Source organism: Ictalurus furcatus, chromosome 7 (genome assembly GCF_023375685.1).
Source record: "Ictalurus furcatus strain D&B chromosome 7, Billie_1.0, whole genome shotgun sequence".
NCBI classification, from domain to species: Eukaryota; Metazoa; Chordata; class Actinopteri; order Siluriformes; family Ictaluridae; genus Ictalurus; species Ictalurus furcatus.
In genome coordinates, this window is record NC_071261.1 from 10,384,319 (window position 1) to 10,398,408 (window position 14,090).

The following is a 14,090-nucleotide window of genomic DNA, read 5'->3' on the forward strand; positions in this document are numbered from 1 at the left end:
TTGCGATCACAGAAACGAACGCAAAATCAAGCAAACGCCGCAATATTAAGAGGAACTTGCAATTTTTCAAAATTCATGCAGATTTACTGGAGATTTGGGCCAAGACGCGTCATGTGATGTCATCGCAACGTGCATTCATCCAAAGCCGTCTTAGATTTACATACATTGAACACGAGTACAGCTTAAAGGTCTCGTTTACCAGCAAACATCACTGTGAAAGATCGTGCACAACAATTGCAATTTCACCAATTCAAGTGAATTTTCTGCAGGGAAAAAAATGGGGGAAACGCTGCAAGCTGCATCGCAATTTTTTTAAAAAGCCGTAGCAAAATTAAGCATTTTTGGTCACAACAATCACAAAAAAAACCCTCCCAACAATTCAGTGATATCCTGTACGGACCGATTAGACATGAAGCTTGCAGGAAAAAGAAAGACCATCTTCATTAATGTTAACATGAAGATGCATTTACAGCTTTCATTAAATCATCCTTAGTAACTGAGTTTAAATTTAACTACTAGTTTGGTTATATTTTTGGGAACCATAACTAAATTAGTTAGAAAAAGTTGTGGGTAGGTAGAAACAAAAACAATAACTGTGTGAGCGGGATTTTAAAAAAAAACATGCACAATGCACATGCACAACATACTAACAAACAAAAAAACTCTACACCCCTTCCTCTTTAGGCCCCACCCACTTTAAATCTGAATACAGATACAGGTAGAGATAAAGTGGTGTTTCATTACACCCCTCCTTTTTTTTTTTTTTTTTGATAAATATACAAATAATTTCCAAGCTACATACAATTTACTTTCCTTGAAGAATAAAAACACAGCAAGAGTTGTAACCAATGTTGTCCGGCAAGTCCAAATTTAACCGCGCTGTTGGCAATAACGGGGTTGTTTTCCTCTAGTCTAGGCCCTACTAAGTGAAAGTGTCTCCATAATGGCGCTTAAAGGTGTGTGTAGATGGATCATAACACTCGTTTAGGGGAATTTAGCAGGCGTTTCAGCCCGTCTGGCCGTGGAAAGGCACCTCCGAGGGAAGTTAGGTAAACGTGTTAGTTTTGGCATCCATCATGGTGTTAGAAAGAAGTGCTGGTAGCCATTACGCGAGGCATCTTTATCTCTCTCTGTCTGGAGCCTGAGGCGTAATGCGTGAGGCTAATTTGCTTAGTGCATGCGGCATGTCCATTAGGGATGGAAAACTGTGACAAATCGCATGCCGGCTTCTTCTTCTGTCTCTCCATCAGGCGGCTGAGTGCTGAGAGCACGTGGAGAGAAAGTGAGAATGAGAGAGCGAGAGAGAGTGAGAGAGAGAGAGAGAGAGAGAGAGAGGGGAAGGAAGAGAACAGCAGGTTTCCTAGTCTGTCTACGTTCACTTCTAGAGTGAATAATAGGTGTAAATGAAGCCTGATGTGAGAGAGGTCAGCGTCCTGCTTCATTATTACATTACTGATGTTAGCTATACCTCTCCATTAACATACAGACACCATAATGACTGTCTAGGGAGGAAGCGAGGCCTCTTTGTTGTGTTTCCATCCTGAATGGACAAATGAAAGGAGATTTCTTCCTGGTCTAGTATCGAGTCTGATAATCATGGTCGAGTCCACTACCAAGATGATATGAATGAATAATGAATGAATGAAATGAAATTTCCTTGTTCACGAAGGTCTAGGTAGATGACTGGAACCATGGACTCTGAACATCTATGTTAACTTTTCTCTTTTTTTTTAAACATGCTGTGTTGCCAGCTCATTAGTCAGTAATCGAAATAATATAAAATAATGATAAAATGAAAAATATTAATAATGAACAATCACTGAAAGCCGGTGAAAACAGAAGCTTCTTTCAAAAACTTGATGAATGATGGTCAGGTGCCTTTCCTACATTTATCTGCTTTCTTACAATGGTTTCAAGTACTCGATTTGATCCCCTTTTGCTGGGTCCGCACTGGGTCAGACTTAAATCTGTTCAAATTCTTCATTCATGTGTACATGACATGTAATCAAAAATGTATGTAGGTGTTGAGAGTGGCACTTTTGTTGAAATGACTGTAACAAGAAATCTCAAGAATGTCAGTCTTGTCAGAGTGTAAGAACTAAATGTTTAATCATGTTAAATGATGACATTTGAAACAATGTTCTCCTTTGAAATGTTGTTTACATGCAACAGTACATCCCATCCACAATCTAACCTAGAGGTGTTTTCAAAAGAGTTTACATTTTTAATTGTAGCATGAGCCAAAGGAATGTGAATGGGAAAGTATGCAAAGTTGCGAATTGTAAAAGTAATAGGATTCAAAAGAGGACATGAAGTTTAAAATAACATATGTAACATGTTGAAATCTCAACTTCAAAAAAGTAATTCAATAATTAAAATAATAATTTAAAAAAATTCTTGTTTTGGGGTTTTTTTTTTAATGAGGCTATGGGTCAGACTATTTACAGATTATTGACAGATTAATAACTATCAATCAAGGAAAATTTATTATTTTTAATAAATACCAAAGCAAAAACGAATATTTGTAATAGATTCAGAGAATGTTTGTGCGACAATGTTGAATCATATCTTTACTGATCTACTCTCATTTGTTATCATGATTTATATCTGCCAGCACAGTCTATGAAAAACATTGTTGAGAGCCCTGAGACGTACCTCTCAAGTGACATTACAGACAGTGCACCCTAACCACCCAGGAAATTACAGCGCTTTCCTGAACTCAACCTCGTTTCGCTGCCGGCAACTCTGCTAGAGCTATTGAAATAAACAGACACAAGTGCAAATATCCTGCCTGTTGTTGCAGGAGATGAAGGTGCTTACGGCCGATATTAAAAGTGATACTAAACAGACGTGTGAAGATGTGAACACGCCCCTGAGGTGAATGGTTTCTCAGAATTGTCAACAGCTTCCTCGCTCTCACTATACTTTACCGAGAAACAGAGATGTGGCCAGTGATTTAAACTAGAGACACTAGTAGAAATGAGGTGTAAGGACATTCGGGTAAAGAGATTACGTCAAACTAAAGTACCTGAATGTAGAGCTTGTACAAACAGCGATATAACATTGTAGTTTCCTTTCTTTATGCCTATTGGAAAGGTTGGAATAGCTGTTTGGAGGAGGATCAAAATGTATATATATATATATATATATATATATATATATATATATATATACACACACACACACACATATATACACATATATATGTATACATACATATATATATATATATATGTGTGTGTGTGTGTATATATATATATATATATATATATATTATATATATATATATATATATATATATATATATATATACATACATACACACACACATATATATATGTATGTGTATATATATATAGAGAGAGAGAGAGAGAGAGAGAGAGACATTTTGATCCACCTCCAAACAACTATTCCAATCTCCTTTAATAGTCCTTAGGCAATACTGTATTATCATATTATGTTTCCCAAACAATACTTTTTTGGCACATTTTTGAAAGGAATAATCTAAGCTTATTTCACCACTTTTAAGTGGAAAAAAATAGGTTTTAAGTTGAATACTCTTTTCTATCTGACTTTTTTTTTCTTTTTTTCTTTTTTTTTTACATTTGAGGCCATTTTGTGAAATAGATAGATACCTGTAAAATAACAGCTTTAGGTTCCAGTGTACATTTTAAATCCAAATATAAATGTTAAATAGATTTTAGTTTTTTTTTTTTTTTTTGCTTTTCTTTTAATGGATTAAATTGTGAGGTAGTCCTTTTAACTGTGGGCATGTTTTCTTTTCAGAAGACCACACTGAATTAACAAAACCATTAGAATTATTGTATTAATTTGACATTTCAGAAAAGTGTGATAAAATAGATTATATACTGCACAGTGCTGTGCAAAAGTATTCAAGCCACTTTAAAGAAAAGGTCTTTAAAATATTCCTGCAAACCAATACGCTATGGAAGTACAGTTTTCATTATTTGTAAGCAGTGCTTTAAAAAAAAAAAAAAAAAAAAAATTAAAGGAATGAAAAATGCTGCCTGCATAAGTATTTGACCCCTTCAGGAAAGTACTTGGTAGAACCAGCTTTTGCTGCCACAACAGCTTTAACTCTATTGGGGTAAGTTCCTACCAACTCTGCATTGCACACTGTTTGGGAATTATTTTTGCCCATTTTTCCTGGCAGATTTGTTCCAGGTTCTCCAGGTTGTTTGGATGATGTTTGTTGACTGCAATTTCAAACAATGCCACAGATTCTCAATAAGATTCAGATCTAGATTTGGCCACTGTAAAACATTCACCTTTTTCTTTTTAGGTCACGCCTCCATTGCTTTGACCTAGTGTTTGGGACCACTTTTCTGCTGTAAGGTGAAGTTTCTCAGAAGCTTTAGTTTTTAAAGCAGCTTCTTTTGTGATATCCCCCTGTATTATCCTCCATTTGTTCTGCCTTCAATTTTGACAAGAAGCCCAGTCTTAGAACATGATGCTGCCACCACCATATTTCACTGTAGGGAGGGTGTTAATTGAAGTATGGCCTGCGTTACATTTGCGCACCACGTAGTGCTTTAAAACTTGCCCAAATACAAAATCTTGATCATGGTCTCATCACACACACACACAAAAACGACACAGGTGAATCCAATTATAAGTCAATTGTGTCCTCGTTTAGAAGATATCTTTCATCTGGAGCTTCCAGAACCTGGGAGTTTGAATATTTACACAAGTAGAATTTTTCACAAGTAGAATTTTTCGTTTTTGATTTTCTTTCAGTTTTTCTTTTACTTGCTGACTGATAAATAATTTTGACTTTGAAAACTCACTGGAAGCGACACACTGTGTGTGTATTAATCATTTGTAATTTAGACAGATCGATTTCAGGGGGAAGTCAATACTTTAGCAAGACACGGTATACAAATATATTATATCCTATCCTCCTTTTAGAATCGCTTCATTAATTGCGCACAATTAACCGTCAGTGTGCAATATCGAAGAAATCAAATGAAAAACATGAGGGTGTGCTGGATCAAGTGCTATTTTATAAGCTGCCAAATATTGAACATTAGCCATGTCGCATACATTTAATTGTTATTAATACATTTAAGTGCAGACTGTTTTTGGGGAAGTGAGTCACAAGTGCCTAAAGCTCAGTAAATGTAGTCTATCAGGATGAATCATGCAGGTCAAGGGGGCGAGAGGAGCCACAGTAGGCAAAGTGTATCAGGAACTGGCACAGGCACACAGAGAGAACAATGGTTTAAAAGGGTGAACATTGTTATCATGGTGCAGGCAGGTTGAGCTATTACTGAATGACTATAAGAGAGAGAGCCAGAGGCATTCTTATAGCAAAATTTGGAAAAATTTTGGATTTTATATATTACAGAACAAAAACAAAACAATAAAAACATCTAGTAAAGCTAACAAATGGATAGTGGGTTAAATTTTGCACCATGTACAGACATTACAATGTTTATCAACATAATATGACCTTGTTTCAAATTTTCATTTTAGATAAATAACCTTTTTAGTGCAATTTCGCAATTTAAATGCACATCACACACTCATGACAGTAATATTCACCTGAATTGAATTCAAATTCAACTAAACATTTAACTGAACGAGAGATAGAAGGAAACAGGAAGAGGAAAAAACATGGATCAGAGAAATGCAGAGTAAAAAAAAAACTGCACTGTGTCCTAAGTCCTTTTTTCCCCTGCAAATCTACTTCCTCGCTTTCACTTTCCTCTCAATCTGCCCTCACGTCACCTCCTCCTCCTCCTCCTTCCTTCTCCCGTCACCTCCTATCCATCATCCAGTCTCAAACACAGAGCCTCAATTTGCTAACTCCACCTCCCCTTTTCAAGCATTCTTAGCATACTAGTGCCGTCCAAAAGCACCACTCATTAGCGCCTTATAATATACATAATATCCTGCACTCACCAAAAAAGCCAAAATCCTTCTGAGCATCTCTTTTCTTTTTAAAGCCAGCATCAGGCTAGATGCCTGCCAAAATAGAGACATTAGCACATGAACGAGTGGCTCTAAAAAAAATAAAAAATTAAAAAAAAAGAGAAGGGGAAGCCTAAGCGTCTCTTTCAAAAGCATTGAGCAACATGGTGTTTATAAGATGTTAAACCGTAAAAGCTGAGTTCATAATACTTCTCAAACTATTTCTTTTATATACAGCATGGTGGAATACATTTGAAAGCGTGTCAGTGATCTTATCTGATGTTGCTCTCAATTGCGTCTTCAAGGGTGCATTGGGTTGCTTGTGTTTCTCGTGACTGCTGTGGCTTCACAGAAGAAGAATCTGTAGGATTTGGCCCTGTGTCAGAGCTGAGGAAACTGAGCTGACCTTTTTGTGGCTCTGAGGGGAAGAAAGAAGGTGACCAGGGTTCAGTTCCTTTTCAAAAAATGGAGAAAGGAGGGGTCAACCCTCCAGTTCTGATGGTCATGTGCTAACCATTTCCAAACAGAAGATATATGAGTAAAAAATGAGTACACGTCATGGAAATTTTTGGCTTTTTCACATATTTGGACCAGCAAACATTTGATCATCTTTGAAACAGTGCCTGCTAATGAAGTTGATATGTTTGAACAAAACCACAAGGAAAATTAGCTTTTTCAATCATTTATTCAACAGAAATAGCAATAGATGTGATATTCTTATGTGGAAAAAGTAAGTATACCCTTGGCCTCAGAAGCTAGTATTGCCCCCTTTATCAGAAGTAACTTCTTGTAGGTGTTTTGCATAATTGTCCACCAGGCTTGCTGGAATTTTTGACCACTGTTCCATGCAATATTCTTTCAATTGCAAGATGTTTGAGGGTTTTCTTGCATGTACTGCCCATTTCAAATCTCCTCACACTTCAATGGGATTCAAATCTGGGCTTTGACAAGGCCATTCCATAACCCCCCATTTCTTCTTTTTGAGCCATTCCTTGGTGGATTTGCTAGCATGCTTAGGATCATTATCCTGTTGAAATGTCCACTTTCGTTTCAACTTCAACTTTCCGACAGATAACCTCACATTATCTTCAAGCACTCTTTGATATGATGCAGAATTCATAGTTGAATCAATGAATGCAAGCTGTCCAGTCCCTGAGGCAGCAAAGCAACCCCAAACCATAACATTTCCACCACCGTGCTTCACAGTTGGTATGAGGTGCTTCTCCTGAAAAGCTTTCTTTGGCCAGCACCAAACATGTCTACTGTTACTGTGGCCAAACAACTCTTTGTCTGTCCAGAGCATATTATTCCAAAAGGCCTGGTCTTTGCCTATATGCACATTGGCAACCTGTAGTCTGAAGACTTTTTGCTGGCATGCTTCACATGCAGGTCAAATTTGTGCAATCTCTTTCTGATTGTAGACGTATGCACTTTGACACCAACAGTTGCAAGACTTACTAGCAGATCCTGTGATGAAATTTTGGGGTTCTTGGATACTTCTTTTTACATCAGATGGTCTGCTCTTGGGCTGAATTTGCTGGGACAGCCAGTCCTGGACAAATTGGCAGTCATTTGGAGATCTTTTTAAACCCCTTGCCAGACTGATAGGAATCCACAACCCTTTTTTTGAAGGCCTTAAAGAACTCTTTAAATATTGGCATGATGACACCACACACCGCAACAGCAAAGGGAACACAAGACACTAGATATGATACACCTGCACTCCCTAAGCAGGTTCTAATCACTGGCACCCAATCTTGAAAACCTGATTCTAATTTTATGGATTTGAAGGTGTGAAAAATGTAGGGGTGTACTTACTTTTTCCATATGACTGATCTGTTTTTTGCTCATTTAAATTTGATAGACTGTATCAACTTTACTAATAAACACTGTTTCAAAGAGGATCAAATGTTTGCTTGGCCAAATATGTCAAAAAAGCCAACAATTTCCATGGGGTGTACTTATTTTTTCACATGACTGTATATGTGTGTCTATTTATGAAATGTCAAGACCTGCACTAAGAGCAGCCATTACACGGAAACCCTACATTACCTCAAAGCAGCTCAATATCCTCCTCTAATGGCCATATACATAATTATCACAAAGACCATACTCAATGTTTAAGGTCCCTCCTTTTTAATGGTGATATCTAAGAATTCCTGCTTACATTACAAGTTTCTTGAGGCTGTTCCTTCCCCTTCCCTAAGGAAGAGCCAGTGGTGACCGAATTGGGTCAGTGGAATGTATCAGTGTGTTTACTCTTTACTGCATTAATGAGGAACAAATGATAAGAAATAAGAAATAGTAGGAGTGTAAAATATACAGTTTGGTTTGGTTGTTAATATATGAACATCATAAAATAATGCAATCTTTTTTTTGGTCACCCCCCCCCACTCAGTTTAGACTCAAATTAGGTCACCAGCATGTGTGCAGCTGGCAAAGTCTCTGAATCGCTGTATTAACTGGACACTTTAGCAAATCCCTGTGCCTCTTTGCTAAATAAGCTTATATATATGCTCAAGTGATTAATAGTGTGGAGGAAATAAAGATGTAAAGTGAAAGTTCATTGATGAACAAGGAAAAATTATGGTAATAATATATCTAAATCAGACTTACTGTCATGGATATGCTGGTATAGGCACTGGACTATGATTCCCATCAGCCACTGCACCTCACATCACATGGTCACATTATGTGATTGTTTGCACCTGATTCACATTTTGGTTTAAATAGCAACGGTATTTAAGTCATGTTTTGCAAAGCACTCATTGACTACATTTACATGGACAGCAATAATCTAATTATTGACTTTACTCTGAGTAAGACAATACTGTGATTAAGGTGTTTACATGAGTCGCTTTTAGAATACTCCTTTCGTGAACCTGTTTTACATGTTATAGAACATAGTTCGATTAACAGCACACGTCATTATTTCACCGTGCCACGCCGTCCGACGTTCCCTCCAGAATTTCACATATCAGCATACAATTCATTTTCATTATGGTACCGTATACAGTTTTGGGTGTTTTTATTTAAAATTTTTATGAACGCTTCAAGTGCGGTTAATTATTTGTCATGCTGTACGTGCAAACAGACGACTGCTTGAAACCATGGGCTGCGTCCCAAATCGCGTACTTACCTGCTATATACTAGCTGAGATACATGTATTCCATCTACTGCAGGCCTATAGTAGGCAAGTACGCGGTTTAGGACGCAGCCATGCTCTCTTGTTCGCTGTAAAATGTTGAGAACTGCCATGTGTGATCGTGTCCTGTCGCAAAATGCGGTGAAAACTCTCACACGACGTTAATAATGTGATTAAGGTGTTTACATGTCTGTAATATACATCAATAATGCAACTAAAACAGGAGTACTCCACATGTCTTAATTCGATTTGTGTTTACTTCGAGTATGAATTTAATTGGATTAAGGTAATTAAAAATGGCTGTTTACATGGTAATTTCTTAATCAGATTATTGTCTTAATCGGGTTAATATTGGATTATTATTGTCCATGTAAACACACTGACTGTCTCACAAATGTCTTGTTGTCGTTTCTATGTTTTGCCTTCCATAGTGATACCACACTTTGTTGAGGATAGTGTTCACTTAAAGTCTTGATAATGTCTTCTTTTGAGGATGGGAATCACAGTCCTGGCACTGGTCCATACTGGTAATATAAAAATATTCCAAATTTTGATATTGTTGTCCAGTGAAGATAAAAATCTCTTGAAATCCTGATGTTGTACTCTATTGAGGATGAGAATTTCTCTCACTCAGTACTGTACATTGCTGCAAGGATGCAACATTCAATCTGTAAAATCTTGCAAAAGTAGGCTATGAACTTTGTAAATGTCTGAAAGTAACTCTTATTTGTACCCCCAAGGAGGTAGCCCCCATGAGCGTTTAATAGCAGAACTGCCTACTTGTAGATTTGCGAATCCCATAGTACAGGTTTGCTGCAAGACAGCACACCCTCTGTCTGATTTGTCACTTAAATTAAAACAATTTAAATGTTATAATCACAAAGGAGATGATAAGTGGATGAGCAAACGTGCATAACCTAAATGCTGTACAAACAAACCAATGATTGCTCCCAGTTTGTTCACAAAGCCACTTGCTCCCAGTTCTCTTGCAACGAGTTGACCTGGCTGGTCAAGGTCCTTAACACACCTATTTTTAATTGTTTTTAGATGTACCTTTGTTCAACTGTGTTCAATACAACAGGTGCATTTCCCATCACACAGAAGAGCTAGTTCCAGCAACAATTCAAAACTAACTGCATCTTAAACACCACACAAAAACCCCTGAAACTAGCCCAAATAAGGTCACCGTCATGCACACGTATTTCTGAAGTATGGACATTATCCACTCCACAATCTTCCGTTCCTTTCCTAATCTTTTGCAATATATATATTACAATAGAAATGGTTTTGTACATCATAGACACATTTCTGCTCTTATACTTTGCCTTTGTTTGCAGAAATTTATTAAATTTTACAAATCTAATTAGATATTAGATTTCCTCCGGGTACACCAGTTTCCTCTCCCAGTCCAAAGACATGCTTTGTAGACTCACTGGAATTTCCAATGAGGTCCATGGTGTCCCCTACCTTGTGCCCCGAGTTCCCTGGGATAGGCTCCAGGCTCCCCTGCGACCCTATGTAAGATAAGTGGTATGGAAAAAGGATGGATGGATAGTACTTGTTGCAGTTCTGTTTGTGAACACTAGGTGCAACAATATCGCTATCATATTGCTGTATCATGGCTGACCCTGCACTCAAACCCCAGCTTCCTGACATGCTGTGGTACTGTATGTGAAGAAAAGAATTCCACTGTGCACATGTATATGTGATAAATATAGACTCATTATCATTACACTCGAAGTAAAGACAAATCAAATTAAGACATGTGGAGTATTCCAATTTTAGTCACATTATCGAAGTGCATTACAGACATGTACACACCTAATCACACTATTAAAGTCGAGGGGAAGTTTTCACCGCATTTTGCGACAGGACAAATATACACACGGCAGTGCTCAACCATTTGACGGCAAACAACCTGCATCCGAAACCACGTACTTACCTACTACATAGTAGGGGAAACACATGTAGGTAAGTACGCGGTTTCGGATGCAGCCCACGGCTTCAGGCAGTCATCTATTAGCACGTACAGCATGACAAATAATTAACTGCACTTGAAGCTTTCGTAAAATTAAAAATGAAACACCTGAAACTGTGTACGGTACCATAACGAAGACGAACTGTATGTCGATACATGAAATTCTGGAGGGAACGTCGGACAGCGTGGTGCGGGGAAGTAATGACGTGTGCCGTTAATCGATCTCTGTTCTATAACATGTAAAACAGGAACATGAAAGTAATATTCTAAAAGCGACTCATGTAAACACCTTAATCACAATATTGTCTTATTCAGAATAAGGTCAACAATTAGATTACTGCTGTCCATGTACATGTAGTCACTGTTCCCAGAATCCACCTCAACCCTGACCAGGATAAAACGATTTCAGGATAAAACAAATGAAATGCAAAAGTTGCACTTTTTTTTTTTTAACCCAGAAAATATGGTTAAACTTTTTTTTCCTCAGCTGTAAAATATATGCTGTAGTTTAAAAAAGAAACAAACAAACAAACAAAACTAATTCATATTTCCAGCTGTGTATAGCAATCGCGCGCCTTTTAGCCGCACGAGCGCGTCCGTATCTCCTATTGGTTTCCTTCCTGTTATCCTGGCAGCGCTCGGCTGATTGACACGCCCCCCCAGCCTGACTCCGCCCCCCGCTCCGCGCGCCTCTTCATTCCGCTCAGCAGCTGCAGCAGCCACAACTCGGACAGAAAGCGACCCAGAGCTTGCGCGCGCGTGTTTGTGCGTGCATGTGTGTGTGTGTGTGTGTGTGTGTGTGTGTATATATATATATATATACAGTATATGTGTGTGTGAGTGAAAGGAAGGGAAAATCAGGGATGCAGCGCGCTCCCTGAAGCGCGCAGCCTGAACATGGCACTTTCTCGGATTTACCCGTTCCTCATTTTCCTGCTGCTTTTCTTTTCCTGCTTGGGACCGGGCCGATGCGCGCGGAACTATCCTGATAATGAAGGTAAGGGACGCGCGCGCGTGTGAGGAGAGAGTTGGGAATAGTATGGAAATAGGGTTTCGTGCTTCCTAATTAACACGTGAGCGTGCAAATGTTTTTTTTAAGGGTCTTGCTAACATTTCCAAGAGTTTTCTTTGATTTATTTATTTAATTATTTGTTTATTTGGACTACAGGTTGTGTTGCAATGGAGGAAATGCGCATCTGGGGCAGATGTTCAAGTAGTTCTGATCTATTCTGCTATTGCAATGCCTTCTGTCCACACACACACACACACACACACACAGACTTAATGAAGTTCTTTTTTTAATGCAGTGTTATGATTTATGTTATGCATTATGACATTGCAAGCACATCAGGAGCACCATATAAAGAGTCAGAATGAATAATTATGATTGGTTAAAATGATGCCTGGATTAAACATGGAACTCTGATTTAAGACTCAGTTTTCAGTCTTGGAAAAATTCTGAGTGTTGCTACATGCTTCAATCATCTTAATCTATCAGCTAAATACTAAATGAGATTATTTTGTGGATGACAAAAAGAAAGAAAAAAAAACACGTCAAGAAGTTTTCCAGGTCCAAAATTCGGTCCTTTTGGAATTTTCTGGTTTTCAAGTACATTCGGATTTGCTTATCCAACCCGGTAATCTTGGGTCCACATGCTTCCTTCAATAACAACACCAAAACACACACACACACACACACACACACACACACACACACAGCTTTTTGTGGCTAGACAACGTCTGCAAACAATTTTACCCAAATGACGGGAGTTAAATGAGAGTAATGATGTAGATAAATGTTCCGAGTGTGTTCCTCAGCGCTTCCTGCCGGGCTCAGACAGCTCGGGGTTGACCTTTTCTCTTCAGATCGGTTCACTTTACTGGGAGAAGGCTGGCATTTGGGGACACAGAAACTTGACTCGCAGAACGACATGTGAAATTTACTGTATTTCTTTTCTTTCTTTCTTTCTTTCTTTGGATGGTTCTTTCTCAGAAGCTGAGAAGAGAGTGCTTGTTTTGTGACTTGTTAACTAAACGAAAAAATTTGCGACCATGTCTTATCCAAGGCAGTGTACGTGCAAACCATTTAAGTTCTACACAGCCGCTGTTTCTGTTACAAGCTTGTTCTGATATGTTTTTACTCAAAGATGTTAGCCTGTCAGGCATAACTATCATTTTTCTCTCTAATACCCTAGTACGAACCTTAGGAACAGCTCTTGTCGCCTTGTCTCTTTCATTCTGTTCCTCCAATCCTGTAAGGACTGAGGACGCCCTTCTGAACAGCAGAGGGCGCACACACAGCATCCGCTCCTTATCGTGTTCCACGATGAGATCTCTTTTTCAGCCTGGAACTCCCACCACACACTTTTCATATTCTGAATCCAATATTCATTTTTCTACCTCAGAAACATCTTACGTGCATAGCTCCACCCAAGCTCAGAGGTCCTGCGAAACCATTAGGTGAAGGACTACACACTGACTACTCACTCACATGGAAAAGAGAAAATGTTTCACCCCTTGGCTCTGTTGAGCGTCGAGTGAAGAAAACAGCCCTCAGCGTATCATGCCAGTCGTTTGTCTCGTGCAGCGTGGCAGCGGTTGGTTTTTACCTCCTGCTTTAAAGCAGATTAAGTTGAGCTTGATCCTGGTTGGTGGGTTTAATTCAGTTGAAAGGTTTTTGAACAGCAGGTTTTTTGTTTTTTTTGTTGTTGTTTTTTAAAGGTTTTAGGAGGACTTCTCCACACTAAATTTTTATGGAAAAAAAAAGAATAAAACAATATATCCGAATGTAAGTAATGAGTTAAATATACATCGCAGAGTAATACAATGAAAATGAGCATATGTTTGCACCTCAAGATTAAGATTGTTACCCATTAATCACAGAAAGATTAATATAAAGGTTGAAGTATAATAATTGTTTAAAATATGACATACATTTATGACATTAGTATTGGGGCAATATGACACAAATATGACATCACATCAAATGATATCACAATTATCACGATATTTGATGACATATAATCATGCTCT

General features: G+C 38.2%; 1 protein-coding gene across 1 annotated transcript in view; it reads left to right on the forward strand.

Annotated features, from left to right (window-relative positions):
- The first annotated feature begins 11,837 nt into the window (after positions 1 to 11,837).
- The window catches only part of epha4b (eph receptor A4b), a 101,913-nt gene continuing 99,660 nt past the window's right edge, over positions 11,838 to 14,090 (forward strand). The window contains exon 1 of the mRNA XM_053628309.1: positions 11,838 to 12,054. Coding sequence (XP_053484284.1) covers positions 11,955 to 12,054 — 100 coding nt within the window. The 5' untranslated portion in view covers positions 11,838 to 11,954. The remainder of the gene's footprint in view (positions 12,055 to 14,090) is intronic.